This window comes from Quercus robur, chromosome 8 (assembly GCF_932294415.1).
Source record: "Quercus robur chromosome 8, dhQueRobu3.1, whole genome shotgun sequence".
Classification (NCBI taxonomy): domain Eukaryota; kingdom Viridiplantae; phylum Streptophyta; class Magnoliopsida; order Fagales; family Fagaceae; genus Quercus; species Quercus robur.
In genome coordinates, this window is record NC_065541.1 from 25,857,001 (window position 1) to 25,880,922 (window position 23,922).

At 35.6% G+C, this 23,922-nt stretch overlaps 1 protein-coding gene across 2 annotated transcripts; it reads right to left on the reverse strand.

The window, feature by feature from the left end:
* Positions 1 to 4,835: 4,835 nt before the first annotated feature.
* LOC126695102 (uncharacterized) lies at positions 4,836 to 21,718 on the reverse strand. Of its 2 annotated transcripts, XM_050391729.1 has the most exons (4): positions 21,002 to 21,718; positions 5,803 to 5,920; positions 5,443 to 5,699; positions 4,836 to 5,297 (listed from the first exon to the last, which is right to left on the reverse strand). In XM_050391729.1, exons 1-3 carry the CDS (start codon positions 21,562 to 21,564, stop codon positions 5,481 to 5,483), a joined length of 900 nt encoding a protein of 299 aa, XP_050247686.1. In that variant the 5' UTR covers positions 21,565 to 21,718; the 3' UTR covers positions 4,836 to 5,297; positions 5,443 to 5,480. The 2 variants fall into 2 exon arrangements, with proteins under 2 accessions (XP_050247686.1, XP_050247683.1); XM_050391726.1 differs by having other exon boundaries at positions 4,836 to 5,699; positions 21,002 to 21,717.
* Between the last annotated feature and the right edge of the window lie 2,204 nt (positions 21,719 to 23,922).

Consider the following 23,922-nt stretch of genomic DNA (forward strand, 5'->3'; position numbering starts at 1 on the left):
GCATTTTATTTTCAACATTTAAATTCCCGCATATTCATGCACTCATATATCAAAATAATAATAATATATATGCGCATTTTTCCTACGATAGCATGGCATAAATCATGACAAAATATATGCTTATGAAAATTCCAAAAATAAAATAAGCATTGGCATGCATCCTTAGTAGTATTGCTATTAACATCTTGTAGGGAAAAAAAGAATAGAGAGAGAGAGAAGAAGAAAAATAGACATTAAGTGTAGAAAAGACTGAAACAACAGACTGAAGCTGAAAAAACGGACTTGCTAAGTTTGAGATCGCTCTAGATTTTTTTTTAGAGGTGGGAAGTCGAAGAAAAGTGAGAAATGAGGTAAAAAAAATGAGCAAAAAGGGGCATTTATAGGCCATTGGGGCGGCCTGGCTGCTCGGCGTACTATGTTTTTTCCTAGTTTCTGGTCTTTGGGTTATAAAAGCTTACACCTACATTTTGGCTGTTACTAAGTTCCATTGTTTTCCTTGAAACCCAATCAGGCACCTGATTGCATTTTTAGAGCAATTTGGGTGGAAATGGTAGCAACTGGAGCTTCATTTGTTAAAGTAAAGAGGCGTATACTCGGGTTTACAACTTTCTTGAAGTCTGTAGATTGTGAATTTTATTTTTCTGCTACTCGTTGATGTTGTATTATCAAATCTGCTGACAAAATTTGCTAGTTATTGTAAATTGCAACGCCTTGTATTTTGTGTTCCAGGCTAGATCATCTCTTGGGCCATGAGAAATTTGGTTAGTAATTTTAGTTTCAATTGGGCCAGGTTCATTTTGCTCTCTCTCTCTCTCTCTCATTTGTAGTATAAGTGTAAAACCACTCATAATTTAATAATATTAGCATTTACTAGTTATTAATGTATTGATTAGCTCTAAATTCTGTAATGCCCCTTGTTTTTGTGAGCCAAAATGACTGATTCAAAATAGTAGAAGCAGCAAATAGCAATACAGAGAAAGCACAGGTTATAATGTCACTTTTATAGCTTTCTAAAAAGCTAGCTTGTTGCACTCGATTAGTACTTGTTAGTTTGCTATGATTTTAAGTTAAAATAGTACATAAAATAAAAATAAATTAAAAAAAAAAATTTTTTTTTTTTTAAATGGCTATTTCAATGGCATTTCGATGCCTATGGTATTATGTCAAAACCACATCTCAGATTGGTTTTTCTAACAAATTAAAAAAAGAAAAATTAAGGAACAGACCAATCATCAAAAAGAGTGTAAAATAAGAAAATTTAAATCACCTTAAGATAGCTAGGTTGTGTTGATTTTACTAGCGTTTTTTGTACGTCTTTGCTTGAAAAAAAAAATGTTCTTTGTAAGTAAATAACCTTAAAAATGTTTTTTTGACCCATTTGTCCTTTAATTTTATTATATAAAAAAATAAATAATCTTAAACATTTTTTTAACTTTGAGATATGAGATGAAGATGATAATATTTTGGAACTTATATGAAATCATTGTCATGGGTTTTATTAAAATTGATGAACAATGACAATTTGACTCACCCATTCCAATGAGTTACTTGAAGAGGTAGAGAGAGCGAATGAATGATAGACATACCAAAACTATTTATAGAATCCAATAGATTTTGATAAAAATATGAAATTTAAATTTTCATAATTTTTTATAAATATCTCAAATGCAAAGAGAGCAAGAGAGATACTCACTAAGAGAGAGAGAGAGAGAATTCAAATAATTTTTTTTTAAATATTATAAAAAAAATTACTTAGGTCACGTGGCTATACATGTGGCATCTCAAGTTGCATAACAATTAATTTTTTATTTATTTATTATTCAGTCTATTAGCCACGTCAATCTTTAGGCACATTGAGTGGTAATACGTAATGTTTTGTAGGAACCATCCAATATGACTAAAAAATAAATAAAAGAACTGCCAAATATCATTTAGTACTAACCAATGTGATATCGAAAATAAAGGAACCGCCAAATGTCATTTCGATTAGGGCTGTCCAAGGACCCGCCGGAACTGACCCACCCGCTGCCGTCGACCGAACCCGATCCGCTGCCGACCGAACCGACTGCTCCGGCGGTCGACGACGGATTTCATTCTCCAAAACCCGAGATCAACGGGTCGGAGATCGGATCTCCTCTTCTCAAATCCGAGAAATCCGATCCGACCGACCCATCATATTCCCGGCGAGTTTTGAGATTTTTTTGGGTAGATCCGGCGAGTTTTGAGTTTTCTTTGGGAATATTTAAGCTAGATCCGGCGAGATTTCACTAGATCTAGCCAAGATCTTGCCGAAAATGGCCAAGATCTCGCTGGATGTGGCGAGATCTGGCCGGATTTCTACCGTTATTCAAAATTTCCTCGCCGGATTCTGCCGTTTTTCATATTTTCTTGGCCGGATTCTCGCCGTTTTCCAAATAATCAACCCCGACCGAGACCCGACCACTTTCCGGCAAGAACCGTCCGATCCGATCCAATTTTCTGACTGGTCGGCAGCAGGTCTGAGAAATTGGAACCCAACTTGATCGGGTCGGTACGGTTGGGCACAAACCCGACCCGTGGACACCCCTAATTTCGATAAGTATACAACAAAATACAACAACTTAATGACAAAAGAAAATTTATAAGTTCCACTGAGACTTTGCGGGGGGGGGGGGGGGGGGGGGGGGGGAAGCAAGTAGAGTGGTTATATAAAACTTTATTGTCATTTTGGTCTTGTAAATAAAGGTTTTAGGGGGTATTTTGGTCATTTGTTAGATTTCAATGGTCTTTCAGTAATTTTTTAGGTTCTAAAGGTAATTGGTTATTTTTTAGGTTTCAGAGGTATTTTGGTAATTTTGTAAGTCTTCGGAGTATTTTAGTAATTTTTTAGGTTTTGGGGGCATTACTACAATCATTTTTTGGGTTCTAAGGGTTTTTCAGTCAGTTTTAAGGTTTCAACCACCTGGGTCATTTCGATCATTTTTAAGTTTCCGGGTCATTTCTGTCATTTTTTAGGTTCTAAAGGTATTTCAATAATTTTAGAGGCTATTAGGAGGCATTTGGTCATTTTATAGATTTCAAGAGTATTTCAGCCATTTTTTAGGTTTCAAGTGCATTACGGTCATTTTTTAGGTCCTGAAGGTATTTCAATCATGTTTTAGGTTACAAGGTCATTTTAGTCATTTTCTAGATTTTAGGTTCATTTTTTAAGTTCTAAGAGTATTTCAATTATTTTTTAGGTTCCAAGTGCACTATAGACATTTTTTTTTTAGGTTCTAAGGGGTTTTCAGTCACTTCATTTTTTAGATTTTAAGGTTATTTCGGTCATTTTATAGGTTCTAAGAGTATATCAGTCATTTTTTAGGTTTTATAGGTATCCCAATAATTTTTTAGAGTTTCAAGGGGTATTTTTGTCACATGTGATATTGACACTGCCTAAAATAACAATAGAACAGTCAAATATGAGGAAAAAAGGGGGGGCACAATTGAATGTAATAAAAATATGGTCACATGTGATGTTAGTACTGCCCAATGTGATGATGAAACTATGAAATGTGAAAAAAATAAATAAATAATAGTCCCACCGAATGTAACAAAAATACGATTAGATATCCCGTTGGTACTACTTAATGTAACATTGGAACTGTCAAATGTGAAGGAAAAAAAAATGAGAATACTACCGAATGTGACAAAAGTATGGTTAGATGTGATATTGGTACTGCCCTATGTAATGATGAAACTATCAAATGTGAGAAAAAATAATAGTACCATCAAATGTGACAGAAGTACAATCAAAGTAATGTTGATATTGCCCAATGTGACAATGGAACTATTTAACATAATTAAAAAAAAAAAAAAAAAAAAAAAAGTACTACCGAATGAGACAAAAGTACATTTAGATTTAATGTTGGTATTGTCTAATGTGATAATGAAACCATCAAATGTGAGAAAAAAGAAAGAAACCAACGAATGTGACAAAAGTATAATCGTATGTAATGTTGGTACTACACAATGTAAGGATAAAACCGTTTAAAAAATAAATAAATAAATTAAAAAAAAAAAAAAAGAATCATCAAATGTGACAAAAGTATTGTCAAATGTGATGTTGGTACTGCCGAATATGATAGTTGAACCATCAAATGTGAAAAAAAAAAAAAAAAAAAAAAAAAAAAAAGAACAATCATATGTGATGTTGAAACTACACAATGTAAGGTTGAAACTATCAAGTGGGTGAAAAAATAAAGAAACCACCGAATGTGACAAAAATACAGTTACATGTGATGTTAATATTGCATAATGTGAGGATGAAACTGTTAAATGTGAAAAAAAAAATAAGAGAATCACCAAATATAACAAAAGTACTATTAAATGTGATATTAGAACCTCACAGTGTGAGGATGGAACCATTAAATATGAGAAAAAATAAAGAAACCACCAAATGTGACAAAAAGACAATCACATGTGATATAAGAATTGCACAATGTGAGGATAGACCATCAAATGTGATGTTTTGATAACCTGGTATAGCAGGTTTGACGTAGGACAAAGGGGAACGACAAACTCTGATTTAGAAAATCAAGGTAGATCTAATATAGGGTTTTGAAAAATTAGGGTTATGTTTTGGTAGGGAGTAGGCTAGAAAATAATAGGGGTTATAGGGTTTCCAAAGGGGACAAAGATTAGGAGGTTTTTGAAATAAAAACAAAGGTGAAAATCAAGATTTGAGTAGCTATGAACGGTGGTGTAAATAGTAAAATTAAATAAAATCGGTATATTATAAGAATCACAACTAACCTAGGATTCCTTGGCATCACACCTCAGAGAAGGTTGCATCACACAAACCATAAAAGAAAGCATAGCTCTTAAATTCTGAAAACATTCATTAATAATCAACTCAATAGAAAGTACTACAACTCTTTAAATAGAAGACTAATACATAATCCTAGTCAAACTAGGATTTCTTAAAACCCAAATAAGACTTGGACTTGAACTTAGGCTTTTACTACTAAGCCCAACTAAATAACCAAACTTAAAATAATGCCCAAAAGAAGATCTAATGGACTGTTAGCACAGCCTATTCCAAAATATTATGAAATTACAAAATTGCTCTTGATACAGAAAATCAAATAAAATATAATCAATATGTCTTCCCATTGCCTCCTGCATCAAGATTGCCTAATAGTGGGTAGAAAAAAGGGTACCGAAGAATTACCCTCATCTGAAAAATGAATTTCTGATTAGTGCACGCTGCCATGATAATTTCTTGATCCCCAGGAGAAGGTTTACTCACATTGATTCTATTCTTATAATTATTAGCCCTGTAAATACAATGGAGGAGGAAGTGTGTAGAATTCGTATGATAAATAATTATTGGCCCTGTAAAAACAATGGGGGAGGAAGTGTGTAGAATTCATATGATAAATGGGAGGAACGCAATTAGAGTGTGATTTAAGCCTCCGTTACCCGGAAAGACATGCAGATCCTGCAAGTATGTTCTCATTTCATGACATAGTTTGGCTTAGTTTCAAAACCTCCTTCAGCAATCTACTGACAGAAACCTGTATTTCATTGGGCATTCCCAGCTCTGGTCGCACCAACTCCAAAGCATACAAAATGATAACCCTCATCACAACAGCTAAGTTTAAGTTCTTGGTGTCACCTTTCCACACACTCTGATTCACAAACTTGCACGACTGTTTTAGAACGCATTTACTACAAACCTAAGGATGAACAGAAAATTTGAACAAAATAACATTATAAATTTTACATTGAATACTGAGGTGAAATAAAAGAAGGTAAAAGAGTCATGAGAAATTAGCTTACAGTGTTTTCTTGAATCTCAAAAAACTTTCGCAGTCTTTTAGCAGCAAAAACATTCTTTTTTGTAAGTGAAGGGCAACCAAAGAGGGCAACCTTTTTCAAGTCACTTCCTGATAACCATCTGTGAATCCAAAATTCAAGTTTACCAAGATGCTGGGTTTTATTGTTATTAATAGGAACTTGAATAATTTGTATCAACCTTTTAAAAAATAAAAATTGAACTAGATAATTTAAAAAGTTGACAGACTTTTTCTTCTCCAAATTAATTTGGAGGAAAGTTCAACTAATACACTACATAGCAATTAAAACAATCATCCAACGTGTATTTTTAATCATATGGCTGATTTAATAGTCATGTAACTTGTTGAAATCACATAATGAGTTATGGAACTACAATACACATGGTCGATCATTTGATCGCTACATAATATGTTGGAAGAGATTCTTCCAAACTAGTTTAAAGAAAAACCTCATTCTTCAAAACCAATACATATTGTCATTATGGTAAGTACAAAATAAAGAACTGGAAAGCCTATCCCTAAGGTTGAGAAAGAAGACGCTCAACCAACCAGTCAGTGAAAGCATAGTTCATCAATAAAAAATGTGAGCATTCTGAACAAACAATATGACAAGGGTTTTATCGCTAAAAGCCTGTGAGATCCTAATCAAATTTGATTCTAGATTATTCAATTTGATTTTCAGAATTAAATTATTACATGCAATGAGCATACTCCCCCCATAAAATTAATTTTGATCATGCATAGTACCCTCCTATACATGTAGTTAATTAGCCATGTCCTTGCAATAGCAGTATCTTATAATGACAATGAGGAGTCGTCTAGCAGAATAACAGACAAATTTAGCTTCTTCAACTACACTTGAGCTCCTTGACTGCGTAAATTAAACAGTACAAATCACTTTGGATGGATACAAGAAAAGATTACCAACTAAAACAAAAATGGTGAAAAAAATTACCAACCATCACCTCAAACAACATTAGAATGAGCGAGCAACATTTGATCAACTAGTACCTCATAGTCATTTACCAATTTCCAAAGTATGCCTATCTATGTTCTAATATGCTGTAGGGATTCTCATCAACCAAGTTCACATATTTATTTAGAGATTAGCAACGCATAGAGTGACTGACCAAGTTGAGGAATCAAGGACTGTTGATTCAAATTAGGCCTTTAAATACCAGACACAGCCATCAAACTATAGATTGGCTCAGCCATTGTAATTTATCTCAGGAATAGGGTTCATTCCAAGAACTAGAACACTTAACTAATATGCTCAATTGTATTGTCAGTTTAAAGTGGTTTCTCCAAGTACCAAGTATAAATACAGCATAAATTATCTTCATGCTGCGACTCGGAATTTTTAAGGTGAGGTAATTTACTATCTCTATCAATATCTCATACTCTATACAGAATTTCTGCAAACAAGCTATACCAAAAACCAATGTGTATGATTTATAGTCGAGTTTTTCTCACTCAGCAGTTTCACCAGACTAGTAGAAAATCATGGAAGTAGGCAACAGAACCAGATTGCAAAGCAACACTACACTATTATGTCATTGCTATGAGCATGTTCTTGTAAGTGGATCTACTGAAGAAATTCAAAGCCTCAGTTTTCTGCTGTAATCAATTAAAGAAGATGAACACTTAATGAAGTCCTAAAACTCTTGACCACCAAAGCTTTCGGAGATGATCATACCTACATTAAGGATAACAAAAGGCAGCAAAAGGCTGTAGTTTAGCTGACCTAAATTCTCTATTTCAAAATTAAACCTTTTGGTATCGAACAATAATAGAGCTATCATCTAAACTTCTTCACCGTTGCTCCATCTCCTTTTATGAGCAGCAAAAGCCCACTTTTAGGAAGAAAAAGTTTCATACACTGTTCAGCAAGCTATGAATTTGATAATAATTCCTAAAAACTAAGCCAAGAAGAGGTTTTGATGCTCAACCACAAACAGTGCAAGACTACCTTCTCATGGGGCAATGGGAGGGGACAAAAAAAAAAATCAAATAATGTAGGAAGCTTACCTCCTTTGAAGTGAACACAAAGAACACATTTATAAGGGCCCGTTTGGATAGAGGGAAGAAGGAAGGGGAGTGGAATGGAGTAGAGTAAAATTGCCTGAAAATAGGCTAATTTTAGGCTAAATCTACTTTACTCCACTCTACTACCCCTTCCTCCCCCTCAATCCAAACAAACCATAAGATTTAAGCTTAGGCCCATCTTCCCCTAAAAACGACACTCATACTGATTTCATGGAGATAACACAAGCCCCGATTGAAACGAAAACAAAATTCAACAATGGGCAATGTTCTAGAGACAATTGTATGGAAAAATTCAAACAAGAACCTGACTCAAATCTCTACAAGTAAGGCAATGTTCTAGAGACAATTGTATGGAAAAATTCAAACAAGAACCTGACTCAAATCTCTACAAGTAAGGCACGTTTGGTAGATTGTAATAGGCACTGTAATGTAATAGTTATTCCTATGGTTTAACTATTCAATAGTTTGGTTATGTTTTTATTACATGAAATAATCATTCCTTATAAATAACTATTCTTTAAAAATGAGGAATAACCATTCCTCTCTAAAATGGTTGTAATAGTTATTCCTTAGTAGATGTAATAATTTCTAACATTAATATATTTCCAAATAAATAAACTTTTCATATCCACCTAGCAATTATAGAAATAAAAAATCATCAAAAAATAACTCATCTCTCTAAAATTTAAAATATATTTTTTTTAGGAAATATATTTGTATGAATGAGATATTTCCTAAAATAGATCATAAGTTTTATTCTAATATTACAACTCACAACCAAACTAATGAATATGTTTAGTTATTCCATTACAACACCTTTTATTCCTGATAATAAAGATTACCATTCCTGTTGTAATCCACATTCAGTGTACCAAATGTACCCTAAGAGATGGAATACTCCTTCAAATAACCTTCTTCTTCTTTTTTTTAATTATTTTCTCTTTCTTTTTTTTTTTTTTGGGATAGGTAAAAGTTTCTTTTTTTTTTTTTTTAAATCTTGTTTATGATGATAAACAAACTGTACTTGAAACAATTACAAACAAATCAAAGAGAAACAGAAGCAGCTTGAAGGAAATCAAAAACGGAAATACATTGCATAGAACCCCAAATACGAGACCACTTAAACAAAGTCCCAAATAGCAAAGACTTCAAAAGATCAATAGATCTCTTAACATCCTCAATAGTGCGGGTATTTCCTTCCCTCCAAATTAGCCACATCATACAGGCTGGCACCATATTCCAAACAGAAGAAGAGTGTGTATCCCCAAAATATTCCTCCATGCAAAAAGAAGAGAAACAACTATCCTTAGCATCATCCAATGCATTCCAAACATCAAAAAGACTTCACTCCATAAAGCATGAGCGATTGGTTTCACTTCCAATTGAATGGAAGAATCCAAAAAAGTACCAGACTCCGATCTCTACACATAAGAGATAGGTTTCTTTTTTAAAGAACTTAATCCCAGAATATCTCTCTCTCTCTCTCTAATAACCATACAAAATATATCACTGCAAGCATAGGAAAATTGATAACAACCATAGTTGGAGGGCAGAATCAGAAACCATAATGGTAGCAAATCTGAGCCGGAATGGGTGGGACATACTAGCTCATCTACATATTCAGAAATGTCTTTGGAAATTCCTAATAACAACCAAGCAATTAGAAAAAATGGTGGCTACTACCTCAGTAGCATACAGGTACATATTGCAAATATTCAGGGATGCTAAGGTTCCTCTTCTTAAAGCACATCACATGTAATAAGCTCTAACATATCGGCTATTATAGTGCTGGTTAAAACAATAAGTTATTCTGATAAGTTATAACAGTTTGGAAAAGAAAAAAATCTAAAAAAAATGAGTGCAAAATCTAGCATTACACAGTGAAGACAAGGTAGACATCTAAAGAAAAGAAAAAATACCAACATCCGAGTCATAGGTATTAAGGAACAACATTAGGTTCCAGGATTCACCTTGTTGGAAGGGATTCTCTTGTTTCTCTCTCTCTCAAGCTCAGCCATGGCCGAGCTCCATGAAGCCCACGCCACCACGATGGCAGTTGAGCTCAATGGCACTACCACACTGCTGGCCGCTGCCTTCTCTTTATTTCTCTCTTATTCTCTTATTTTTTCTCATTTATTTTAAATATAGAAAGTAGTGATTTTGACTTGGGTTTGTAAAATACTAGGTGTTTTTGATTTCGAGGATCCTGGCTTTTAGGGTTTGGAAAATGGGATTTTGGGGTTGATTTTAAAATGGGTTTGGATGTGCAGCTCATGTAAATGTTATGCATGCTCTGTGTATATGTCTCTAAATCAGTGGGTGTGTGTAAGATTTGTTTGTGGTGGTGGGCGTTGTAACAATGGTGATGAGGTGGTGGTCTCATTGATTTGGTATGGTTTGGCTGGGTTTGGCACACAGAGAGATAGAAGAGAGAGAGGACAGGAGAGAGAGAAGAGAGAAGAGGGGTCAGAATGACTATCGGGCCTAACAGTATTTAGGGACCAAGTTGGTCGGTTTTGAAATTTCTTCGACCTGGTTGGCATTACTCTAAACTTCAGGGTAAGTTACTAAAATTTACCCGTATTTTTGTATAAGTAATAATGCTTCGTTCAAAAGAGAGATAGTGCAATGAAACAAAGCACGGAGGCAGTACCCATCAAAGAGACAACTAAAATGCATGGAAGTACAACTATCAAGCAAGTCAGGCAAACAAGTAAAGGTAAAAGCTTCCAAATAGCATTGGTCCTCTCAAACAAAGTCTAGAATAGGGAAAGCTTCAATTCCGAAATCAATCTCTCACTCCCTTCAAAGGTCTGAGCATTGCTCTCCCCCCAAAGACCCACATAAATCAATGAGGGATCATACTCCAAATCACTGCATACTTATGCCTGCTGAATTTTCCCATCCAAGTAACAAGAAGCTCCTTAACACCACTGGGCATAAGCCAATGAACCCTGAAGAGTGAGAGCATCATATGCCACAACACTCTAGCAACAGGGCAATGTAAAAGTAAGTGATCAGTAGTCTCCTCATCCCTCTTACACATGCAACACCAATCAATCACAACGATTCAGCACCTTCGCAAATTATTAACAATTAAAATCTTTCCCAATGCCATAGTCCAAAGAAAAAAGCTAACATGGGTTGGAACTTTGGGTTTCCACAAAGACTTCCAAGGAAAGGACAGCTAAGTTGTAGAATGCAGCACCTTATAATAGGATTTACTTCAAAGATCTCCCATGAAGAAGGTTTCCAACACAGTCTATCTCGTTGAAGTTGAATAAATCATGTCCATAAGGAGGCAACTAACTCTAATTCCCAATCTTACAATGATCTAATAAAACTTACATTCCAGTGGTAAATTTCCCCTACAAAAGATAGGAGCTCTACTACTGAAGCACCCTGATTACGAGCAATACCATAGAGTTCTAGAAAACTATCTTTCAAAGATAGTCCCTCACACCATTGATGATTGATCGTGCTAGAACCTAACAGAAGAATCATCCCCCACCTTAAAGCTAACAAATCGATGAAAAGTGTCCACCCCTTCTTGATACTCTTCCAAAGGCACACTCCATATGGCCCCACATGCTGCCATACTTGGTATCCACCACCCTTCTCCACAAGGCATCCTTTTCCAATGCATACCTCCATAGCCACTTCCCTAACAAAGTCTTACTACATATGACCAAATCCCATATGCCTGAACCTCCATATTGAAGAGGTGCACAAACACTCCTTTGATTAAACAGGTGGAACTTTTTTTTTGATAGGTAATATGAGAACTATTATGAATGAAATAAGAAAGAAAAATACAGGGCGTTCATGATGATGAACACAGAAAAGCATAAATAGTAAACAAAAGAGAAGAAATCAGGAGCCTAGTCTAAGAGAAGGAAAAAACTGTAGAAGAGAAGAGCAATCTGTAAAATCCCAACACCAAGACCAATCAAAAAGTCTACACTGGCACAAGTCTTTTAACTCAACCAACGTCTTCTAAGAATCTTCAAAGAAACAACAATTATATTCCAACCAAATAGTCCACATCAAACAACCTAGAATTAAATTCCAAATATCTGAATTATGTTTCCCAAGCCAATAACTCCAACAAAATAATAACCCGTCCACAGAGCCAGGCAAGACCCACTGAATACCGAAAGCCTGAAGCAAAAGGACCCATAAAGAGTATACTACAGGACAATGAATAAGGAGATGATCCATAGATTCCCAACTATAGCAGCACATGCAACACTGATTTGCCAAAGGGCGACCCCTAAGCATGAGATTATCCAAAGTAAGAATGTGGTCAAGAGCAGCCGTCCACAAGAAAAAAGCCACCCTTTTGGGAACCTTTGCTTTCCAAATTCCCTTACAAGGGAAAATACAGTTAGGAGCCTTTCGTAACTCGTTATAAAAAGAACAAGCATCAAACTTACCATTTCCTCTAAGGCCCCAACATAGAGTGTTGGGGCCTACTCCCTATGGAAGATGAACTTGAATAAAAGCAAGTAGAGAGAAAGATGCAACTAACTCCTATTCTTGGAATTCCCTATAAAATCTCAGGTTCCAGGTTCTAACATTTCCCCCCTCCTGATGACACAACACCTTAGAGATACAAGAATGCTTATTAGCTGAAATCACATATAACTTAGTATAAAAGATTTTAAGGGGATCAGCCCCAACCCATCTATCATGCCAGAAGAGGATTCGGATACCATCACCCACTACAAAAGAGAAATGCTTAGAAAAGCTCTCCCATCCTTTGTTGATACTACGCCTCAAACCACAACCATGAGCCCTCCTACAAACTTTAGCACTCCAACCCCCTTTACCCTCCCCATATTTAGAGGAAATAACCCTCCGTTAAAGATGAGTAACTTCATGTCTGAACCTCCAGAGCCACTTCCCTAATAAAGCTTGATTAAAGAACACCACATTTCTTATCCCCAATCTGCCCATTTCAATAGGTGAGCAAACTTTGTCCCAAGCCACCAAAGGATATTTGAAATGCCCCTCAGAAGATCCCCATAAAAAATTTATCTGAATTCTTTCCAACCTAGCAGCCACAGCTTTAGGAATAGTAAACAATGATAAGAACTAAGTTGGAAGACTACAAAGAGTACTCTTCAATAAAGTTAGCCTACCACCCTTTGATAAATGGAGGTGTTTCCACCCCAATAATTTTTTCTCCAGAATGGGATTCCCAATAAAGGTTGTCTTAAAAGAAAACCTAGTGGCATCCCCAAGTATTTCATAGGCAAAGTACCCACCCTGCATCTAAGGATATTAGCCAAACCAGCCATATTACTCACCTCCCCAATAAGGACAATCTCACTTTTCCCCCCATTCACCTTCAAACTTGTAAAAGCTTGAAAACACAACAAGGCCAACCTAACAGACAATAACTACTCCCTAGCAGAAGCAAAATAAGATAGGGTCATCTGCAAACAACAAATGAGAGATGCACACACCAATAGAGTTCACTGGTCCCACATGAAAACCGTGAATCAAACCACTATCCTCAGTCTTCCCCAGAATCCTGCTTAAGACCTCCATAATCAAATGGAAATGGAGAGGGGATAAAGGATCACCTTGTCTCAAACTCCAGGAGCTTCCAAAAATACCTTCAGGGGCAGTGTTGTTAAAAGCGCGCTTAAGTGCAAAGCGTAGAGCCCTTGGGGCTTTTTTCCTCTAAAGCGAAGCTCCCTCTCAAAAGCGCGCTTTTTTGAGATTTTTTATTAAGCGCAAAGCGCGCTTTTTTGAGCTTTTCATATTTTTTTTTTTTTAAAAAAGTCCTGATTTGATTCTTAACCATTAGATCTAAATATTTTTGATATAAGCCATTAATCTAATATATAAAAACTAATAGTATGGTGTGCTACCATACACCTAAGCCTATCTCTTTAGATATTTTTTAACTTTTAACCACAACCACTCAAAGTCTCAAACACACAAACAAACACATCAAATTCAGACACTCCCAACCCCACGCTCAAACAAACAAATCAGACACTCCCAACCCCATTGCCAACCCCACTGCTCCCTCCCAATCACAGTGCTCTCTCGGTATCAAGCTCAAAGATTCAAAGGTACGTCTCTCTCTCTCTCTTTTATATTCTTCCTTTTTAAACCTTTCTTTTTTTTACTCTTTTTGAAACCCAAACCTCAATCTTCTTCTCTTCCTCTTTCTCTCTTTTTTTTTCCCCTCATTCAGAATCCCACAACACAGTCACAGCTCCTCTTTCTTCTTTTGTTTTTTTTCTTTTCTTAAACCTGTTCCATTCTCTCTTTGTACTCATTTTGAAACCCACAACCTAGTCACACAGCTCCTCTGTTTCTTCTTTTTTTTTTCTTAAAATTGTTCCATTTTTTTCCCTCATTAATGAAACCCAAAGCTCCTCTCTTTCTTAGTTGGGTCATTCATGAAAAAAAAAATGTATGAATGTATGAAATTATTTATATGTGTTAATTGTTTGGTAACTTTAGTTACTTTAATAAATGTCAACATAGCACTTAGACTCATATTGAATTTTTCTTAAACTAATGTTAGTAATTAGTTATAGGGCATTAATGCATTATGGCTACTGGAGATTCAAATTCAAGAAAAGATATTGCATGGAAGTATGCGTATCTAGCTAATCAAAACAATAAAAATGATTTAACTTGCAATTTCTGTGGGAAAGTTGCAAAAGGAGAGGCTTATAAACTTAAGCAACACTTGGTTGGAGGTTATAGAGCTATTGTTGGCTGTCAAAAGTGCCTTGAACATGTGAAGGAAGAAGTTAATCAATATATGCTAAGAAAAAAAACAGAAAAAGAGCAAGTAAATTTGATGGCTGAATTTGATGATGTGGCTTTTGATGAAGAGGAGGATGAGGTTGCTAAAGTTGATGCTCATGGCAAACGAGTGCAAAATGTAGGTGGCAGTGGCACTAGTAAAATGAAGCCAAGGCATGTAGGTCCTATGGATGCATTTGTCTCTCCTCCTAAATCAGCACAAATGGGAAAGAGTGGAAAGGGGGTCCAAACAACAATTAATGATACTTACAAGAAAGAGTTAAGAGAAAATGTTGTGTTGATATAACAAGGTGGATGTATGAAGCAGCAATTCCATTCAATGCTGTTAATTATGATAGTTTCAATGCTGCAATTCAATCCACTGGACGATATGGAATTGGTATGAAGCCTCCAAGTTACCATGAAGTGAGAGTTTCTCTATTGAAAAAGGAAGTGGTCCACACCAATGATATAATGAAGAGCCATAAAGAAGAATGGGCAAGAACTGGATGTTCTATTATGTCTGATGGATGGAAAGATAAAAGTCATAGATCTTTGATAAATTTTTTGGTGAATTGCTCTAAGGGAAGCATGTTTATCGAGTCTATTGATGCGTCTTCATATATGAAGACCGGAGAAAGGATGTTTCAACTACTTGATAACATGGTGGAGAAAATTGGAGAAGACAAAGTTGTACAAGTTATAATGAAAAAGTTGCTGAAAAATGAAATTTGTGGGTCCATAAACAGTGCACGGTGTGCACTGATTGGCTAAAAATTGTTTGACAAGTCAAACGTCGCGGCTACTGTTCATGAACAGTAGCCATAACAGTCCTAAAACGCGTGAAAAAAAAAAAAAAAAACGCAGACGCAACGCTTACAGCCGAATCCAAACGGACTCTTAATCTCATGAAATTAGAAAATAGTATTCATATTTTATTTTTATTTTTTTCTTAATTGTTACTAATTGTCATACTTATATTTTTACATTATTAGGGCAATTATTGGAGGCAAAAAGACCTCATTTGTATTGAACCCCATGTGCTGCCCATTGTTTGGATTTGATGTTGGAAGACATTGCAAAGCTTCCTACAATCATGAGAATAATAAAAAGGGCAATTGAGCTTACTGGGTATATATATAATCATACTGGTCTCATAAACATGATGAGACAATTTACAGGGCAAAGGAACTTGCTTAGGTCCGCTAAAACTCGATTTGCTACATCCTTTCTCACATTATCAAGTATACATAAGCAAAAGGAAAGCTTGAGAAAGATGTTTACTTCAGAGGATTGGACCCGTAGCAAGTGGGCAAAAGAGCTAACGGGAAAAAGTGTGGCTCAAACAATTCTAATGCCTACATTTTGGAACACTATTGTCTATAGCCTTAAAGTGTCAGGTCCTATTGTTCATGTGCTTCGATTGGTTGATGGAGAGAAAAGGCCTGCCATGGGATAAATTTATGAGGCTATGGATCGAGCTAAAGAAGCAATTGAAAAATCTTTTAATGGAAGGGAAGAAAGATAGAAAGAAATCTTTGAAATAATAGATCGAAGGTAGGATTGTCAACACCACCAGCCTTTGCATGCAACTGGCTATTTCTTGAATCCAGAATTTTTTTATGATAATCGCTCTGAAATTGAGCGAGATGAAGAGGTGATGGCTGGCCTATACAAATGCATACAAAGGTTGGTTCCAAACATTAATCAACAAGATAAGATTCTTGAAGAGTTGACATCATATAAGAGAGAAGAGGGCCTCTTTGGGTTGGAAATGGCTAAGAGGCAAAGAAAGAAAAATGCACCAGGTATTTGCTTTGTTAGCTTTTGCCTTTTGTTAGTTGTTACTTATTAGTTTGCCCATTTTATTAAATGGAAAAATTATTCAGTTCTTATAAAGTTTGAGTTAAGGGCTAAGACTTAAGAGTTAAGACCATTTTTTATTTTCCTTAACAGCTAATTGGTGGTTTGCTTATGGAGCTTCAACTCCAAGTTTACAGCAATTTGATGTAAAAGTTCTTAGCCTAACTTGTAGTTCATCAGGGTGCGAGCGGAACTGGAGTATGTTTGAACATGTGAGTGACTAAAAAGCTAGGGACTTAATTGTGAAATTTATTTCATGATTTAATTATCATGATATCATCATCTATGCATATTAATATATGGCTATATGGATTGTGTAGGTGCATAGCAAGAAAAGAAGTAGGTTAGCACAATCCCGGATAAATGATTTGGTATATATTAAGTACAATAGAGCCTTGAAGCGGAGATATAATTTGCGTGACACAATTGATCCAATCTCCTTGAAAGATGTAGATGATAGCAATGAGTGGTTGATTGGAAGAGTAGAAGAAGATGAAGTAGAAGAATTTGCTGAAAATGATCTTGTGTTTAATGATGATATTTTGACATGGGGCAATGTTGTTAGAGCTTTTGGAGTTGAAGAAGAAAGATTCAACTTCAGATCAAGAATGGGACCATTAGGACAAGCTACAGGTTCAAGTTCTAGTTCACAACATGCTCCTCATGATGGAGATGAAGAGGATGAGGAAAATGATGAGGGCTACAAATCTTGTGATGAAAATGATGATGGTCCCTTGCTTGATGAGGATGATGATGATTATGTAGATTAGGATTTCATTGCATATTTGCATTGATTTTGTTAGGCAAAGATAACATTACTTAACATTCTAGTACTTTTTAGCCTTTGCCTTTTTGGTTCTATACTTCTATTTTGATTCAACCATGTTTTGTAATTATGGCCATCAAATATCATGGTTGCATATATTTTGTAAAGCACAATAGAATTATGTAAATGTTATATAAATTATATAAAATGTTTTATTGTAATTTATATGATTAATTGATCACTTGATTGTTGTATTAATCATTAATAATTTTTTTTGAATTTATTATTTTTTTTTTTTTAAATGTGCACTTTACATTGATCAGGCGCGCGCTTGCGCTTTGCACCTAGGCTCCAGGAGGCCTTTTCGCTTAAGTGCGCTCAGCGCTTTTAACAACACTGTTCAAGGGAACCATTAATGAGAACTGAAAAACGGATAGAAGTGACACATGCCTTAATCCACCCACTCCATTTCATCCCAAAACCCATCCTATCCAACAAATAGAACAAGGCATCCCAATTTACTTGATCATAGCCTTTTTCAATGTCAAGCTTGCAAACTACACCCGATAACTAACTCTTCAACCTGCTATCTAAACATTCATTGGCAATGAGCACTGAATCCAAAATTTGCCTCCCACCCACAAAGGAATTTTGAGACTCAGAAATGAGATTGTCCAACACCACCCTCAATTGATTAGCCATCACCTTGGATAAAAGCTTGTGCATACTACCCACCAAACTAATTGGCCGGAAATCTTTAATATATAGAGCATTACTCTTCTTAGGAATTAAAGTAAGAAATGATGCATTCATAGATCATTCAAACACAGAATGCCAATGAAAGTGTTCAAAAAAAGCCATTACATCCTTTTCCACAACACTCCAACATTTGTGGAAAAAATCCATGGTGAATCCATCAAGACTAGAGGCTTTATCTCCCTCCATTTCCCGTAGTACCTGAATGACTTCCTCCTTAGAGAGGGTGACCTCTCTTCCTCCTCAAGACAAGAAAAATCCAACCCATCCATAGAAGGGCATCTCGTATCAGTCTCCTGATACAAATTTTGATAGAACTAAGCCACCTGAGATTGCACATCCAACTCATCCTCATATACAACACCATCCACCTCAATATGTTTAATCTGATTAGCTCTTCTATAGGAGTTTGCTAATCTATGAAAAAAACGAGTATTGTTGTCCCCTTCCTCCACAAACAAGACACGTGATTTTTGCCTCTAGAATATCTCTTCCAAAGAAGCTAAATGTTCAATATCCCCTCTAATCTGTATAGGACGAGTTTGTTCCTCATTCGAGAGACCCAGCACCTCTTCAATAGCATCTAAACCCAATAATTCAGACAGCAAACTTTTTTCCCTGAAGGCCAAATCTCCAAGTTCCTCCCTATTCCACCTCTTAAGGTCAACTTTCAAAGCCTTTAGTTTTTGAGCCAAAATAAAACTTGGAGTGCCCACAAAACAGTACCCATTCCACCATTGCTGAACACTCTCAACAAAACCCTCAACTTTCAACCACATTTTCTCAAATTTAAAAGCGCAATGACCCCTACGCAAACCACCAGCTTCCAACAAGAGTGGGCAATGATCAGAAATAACACAAAGGAGCACTCTTTGAGAAACATTCCCAAAATGTTCCTCCCAATCCAATGAAACCAAAGCCCTGTCAATTCTTGACATAGAAGGTGTCGCAGATTCCTTAAACCAGGTAAAAGAAGCCCCCTTAACAGGAGGTCAACAAGGTAATTGTTTTCAATGAAATCTGAAAAGGCAAACATAGCTGGGCTGAAAGACTCACAGCCAAGTCTCTCACTCGGATATCTAATAATGTAAAAGTCACCTATCAAACACCATGCCATGGTCCACCTAGCACAAGCAAGTTCCTCCCACAAAGCAGCCTGCTGTCTATCCCTATTTAGGCCATAAACTCCTGTACAGGTCCAAACAAAACCATCCACAACCCCTCTCAATAAGATGTTAACAGAGAATTGTCTTACCACAAAGTCAATTTTTTCAAAAACCCTCTTATCCCAAACCAGCAGAACCCCTCCTAATGTCTGAACCGCATCCAAGACAACCCAATCTATGAAAGGACTACCCCAAAGACTACAAACAACAGCAACGTCTATAGCAGATAACTTAGTTTCCTAGAAACAAACAATATTGCATTTCCATTCCTTGAGAAGATTCTTGCAAACTTCTCGCTTACGGGGGTTGTTAAGTCCCCTAACATTCCAAGATAAAAGACATAAATTCATTTATAAACACTGACTGCCCCCAAACCATTCAAAGAACCTCTGTTACTCCTTCTAGAGGATAAACCATCATAGTTTACGATAGAAGCCAGCCCCTTAAGAACTCTGAGATCTTTCTTCCCTGAATTAGCAGGACGTTTAGGCACCCCATCATTACTCACAACACGACATTCCTGTTCAAGAAGTACTTAAACTCATCTCCCAACCTTCCCTATAGAAAGATAGTCTGTATCTTTTCATAATGGCATGATGCTCATCAAGATTGGAAACAAGGATAAATAGTAAATGGGTAGGTTAGACAGAGTGCTCTTTATCAATGTAAGGAGACCCCCTTTAGAGAGGGAAATCCTCTTCCATCTAGAAAAGCGCCTCTCGATTTTCTCAAGAACACCATTCCAAATGGCTTTCACTTTAAAAATGGAGCCTAAAGGAAGACCCAGGCATGTCATAAGTAGTTGGTTGGGTTACCTTACACCTCAAAATACCAACCAAGGCCTCAACCCCTGGCACGTCACCAATTGGGACCAATTTAGATTTCCCCAAATTAACCTTCAAACCATAAATAAACTGAAACCATAATCTAAAATTTTAATTATGAAAAACGTAAAGCTTAACAAGTTACTTGTTCTTTTACTGTTTAAGCTTTATGTTTTTTATAATTAAAATTTCCATTCAAAGAAAAAATACATACAAAGGACAACTGCAATACATTCTAACATCAAATTATAGACTAAAAATTTACAAAGCTATGAAATCTGAACTAGAATCACAAAGCAAATTTCATGGCCCCTATCCAACCATATAAGGGACTGAAGAAAATGTCTTTCAGAGAGTTCTTGGTGTGTGATGTATTACCGAAGGTATGACTATTCCTGTCTCTCACCAAATTATGCAAATGCATCTATCACCCATCAAGGCATCACTTGGTGCACGCCAAATAAAGTGAAAACTACAGACTACACTCGTTGGCCACATCACAGCATAAGGGATTAATTCACCACAAGATTTGCACATACAACATCCAATAAACTCAAAAGCACTTCATATATTGCTTTTCCTTTTGGCATGTTGGAGCTAAACTACACCATTAGTTTTGACAACACACAGACAGACATATATTTCAGGCTTCAATTTTAAAAAAGGATCTTCTTAAGCTAAAAATTCTAAAGAACCTTTTTTTTTGATCGGGTAAGTTACACACCTAGTGGGTCTTGAACCCATGACTTCACCAATTACCTTGATATGCCTATATTATAAGGAAAAGGGGTGTTTTTACTTTTTAGAGCCAAAGCTCATTGGCAAAGCGAAGACCTCTATATAAGATACAGAACTTCACATTCTTCTTCTTATTTTCCATTATATTCTCAAAAACCATATACAGCAAAAATCAAAGACAACCTATATAATATAAACAAATAAAAGCAAGAAAATGCATAAAGCAAAAACAAAAAACCATCTTACTTTGCAATTTCTTGATGGTCCAGGGAAAACTTCTCGGCCGCAAACTTAATAAAATCCCGGCCATAGCGACTCTGGAAACAACCGAATTCCAACTTATTCCCTCGCAAGAAATTGGCATTGTTGAAATACCCTTCCTTGTACAAATGATTCACAAACAATTCCATATCTGGCGAGAGCTCACTATAAACTTCTGGCACTTGTTCCCTTGTCCTCTCACCGTATCCAGGTTGATTCGTAAACACTGCATATAAACTCTTACTTTTCTTCAATTCCTTCCTTTTCACATTTGAATTCGCTCTCAACTCTATCACCTCTCTCTCCAGTTCCCTCAATCTGCTCTTCAACTCATTTGTGTTTTCACCTTCGCAATTCCCTTCTGCTTTTTTGCATAACCCAACAGCTTCTTTGAAAATAACATCTATTGGTTTCTTGTTTTCTTGGGGTGAAGAAGGCGTTGTGGTGGAGTTGGTTGAACTGTAAAAGCGTGAGGAAATTGGAAGAGATTTGAGTGAAAAGTAGAGAGGATTTTTTTGGGGCTTAAGGAGGGTTTTGAAGACAGACATTGGTATTCCTGGAAATTATAAGACTTTAATGCAGTGGTGGGTTGAAGAAGAAGAGGTAGCCATTTCTTTTAACAGAAGAAAATGGATTCTGGAATCCGGGGTGGGGTGGCGCCGTTTGCTTTGGGGTTTTAGACGGCCAAATTTGGTATTTAGACTGTTTTTAGAAATTTTTTTAGTGAATAGTATGCGCGCCAAACTATCTAGTTAGGTGGGCTGATTTTGGAACTCGAGTTTGTCGAACTCGAGTTTGAGCTGGAAAGTAAACATTATAGTGGCGTTTTTTTAGTGCCTATAGCAGCGTTTATAGAAAACACCACTATAGGGTACATATAGTGGCGTTTGTCAAACGCCACTATAGTTTGAATTTTGGGCCAAAATCAGTCCAACTAGCTAAATAGTTTGACGCGCATACTGTTAACAAAAATAATTTCTAAAAATTGTCTAAATACCAAATTTTGTCGATTTTAGACACAACTCACTTTTGGGGGGTTTTGAGTAAAAAATTAATCGCTTCTGGAGCTACTATATACATTTAAATTAGAATAAAGTAGGTGTATGATTGACATAATTAAAATTTTTATTTATTAATTGGAATTAAAAAAAACAAATAAACAAACAAAAAAATTTGAAATCAACATTTAGGATCTACCAGCTGCTTACTTTTTAATAAATGTATGTTTTTAATTTTGCTTCAACTTCGTAACGTTAACTAGCCTTATTACACACATTTCACACAAGCAATGTGGTTTTTTTTTTAGTTTAGTGTCATAATTTTTCATTCATCACAATTTGAGATATACATGTTTTCCCACTAATATTACACATTTTTAATTACTTTTTTTGTTAATACAAAATAGAAATTCTACTCTAGTCTAATCTAAATGTATATGTATGTGAAGCTCCTTTTTGGAAACTTAAACTCCGGCCCTTACTCCGCTCACACTTCGCAAGCACTTCTACAGAGGGGTGTTCGCAGTGCGGTTTTGGGAAATTTTTAGCACCACACTTTGTAGTGCGGTTTAACCAAAACTATAACTGCACCGCACCTTATTTTTGCGATCACATATGCAATGCGGTTTAGAGTTTAGCCAAAACTATAATTACAAAGCACCTCATTTTTGTGGTCACATGTGCGATATGGTGTATAAGATGCAGTTTGAACAGTTTGAAATCGATATATTTTCCAATTTTTGGGTTTTTCCTACCCAACCCAAAACTAATTTTTCCCTTTATTTTGAGCAAACTTTTAAACTATTGAGCCAGTTTTTCTTTATTTTAGGCTAGTTTTCCTAGTCAATATTTACTAGGGTTATCAAACTTTTTTTTTTTTTGAAAAATAGGGTTATTAAACTATTAATAATATATTTAATATTAAAAATAAATAAATATATTAATATATAGAAAGGGTGCAAAGCGGTGCGGTTTGTGCAGTTGTCTTATTATAAAACCGCAAACCATACTACACCATGTGGTGCAGTGCACTATTACTTGTGATGCGGTGTGGTTATGCCATTTTGCGAACAGTTTTGGTGCAATTTTTGCGGTTTGTACAATTTGGAGAATACTCCTACTTATACTTGTAGAGTGACCATCATGCTATAAAACTAGGAGTGTCATAAAGCTAGTTAAAAAATGAACAAATCCACACACGACCATATGAGTTCAATGCTATTTTAGTGTTTATTTGGTAGAGTTAACCTTATGACACTCCTAGTCATATTAGTACATTCCAAATTAAATTGAATTAAGTCCCATCAAGATTCTTGCAATTCAATGGTATAATATGTTTTTCTTTATTAGGAGAAACTAGCTTGTAACTAGTGCTAACCACAAAAACATTAAACAATAATAAATAATAATAAAAGTTCAAGAATTTTGCCAATATTTTGCAAGATTATATAAATTATAATTTAGGGGTAATTGTAGTAAACCTAATTGTGGTTTGGTCCGAAATGACTTTGTTTACTTGTAGTTTGAAAAATGTCACTTTGCCTATATGAGATTTACACCATTAGGATTCCATAACTCGCCTCATCACTTTTTCCATTTAAACATAAAACAACATAACAAAACCAATGAAAACAACATCAAAATGTGATATTAGTAAAAATTGTTTTACTTTTTTCTGAAGAACTTCAATGGAACAACTAATTTCAACATAACACACTAACCTTTAACGAAAAAAAAATTGGAGAACCTTGTTGTTAAGAAATATTACCTGCAAATAAGAAAAGGCACTGCCCATACATCTAGCAAAGCAACCCTTGTCTATTTCAACTAATATATGCCAGTATGTTTTTCAATTATTTTTTTTAATCCAAAAAAAATTCCCTTCACTTAAGACGTGATTGTGATCCA

Bases quoted from the DNA above. Each gene is read 5' to 3' on its own strand.
- LOC126695102 (XM_050391729.1), bottom strand. From the start codon at position 21,564: ATGTCTGTCTTCAAAACCCTCCTTAAGCCCCAAAAAAATCCTCTCTAC. The intron at 5,921-21,001 runs GTAAGATGGTTT...TTGGATTCACAG, and splicing joins GACCATCAAGAAATTGCAAA to ATGGTTATCAGGAAGTGACT. The intron at 5,700-5,802 runs GTAAGCTAATTT...GTTCATCCTTAG, and splicing joins TTGAGATTCAAGAAAACACT to GTTTGTAGTAAATGCGTTCT.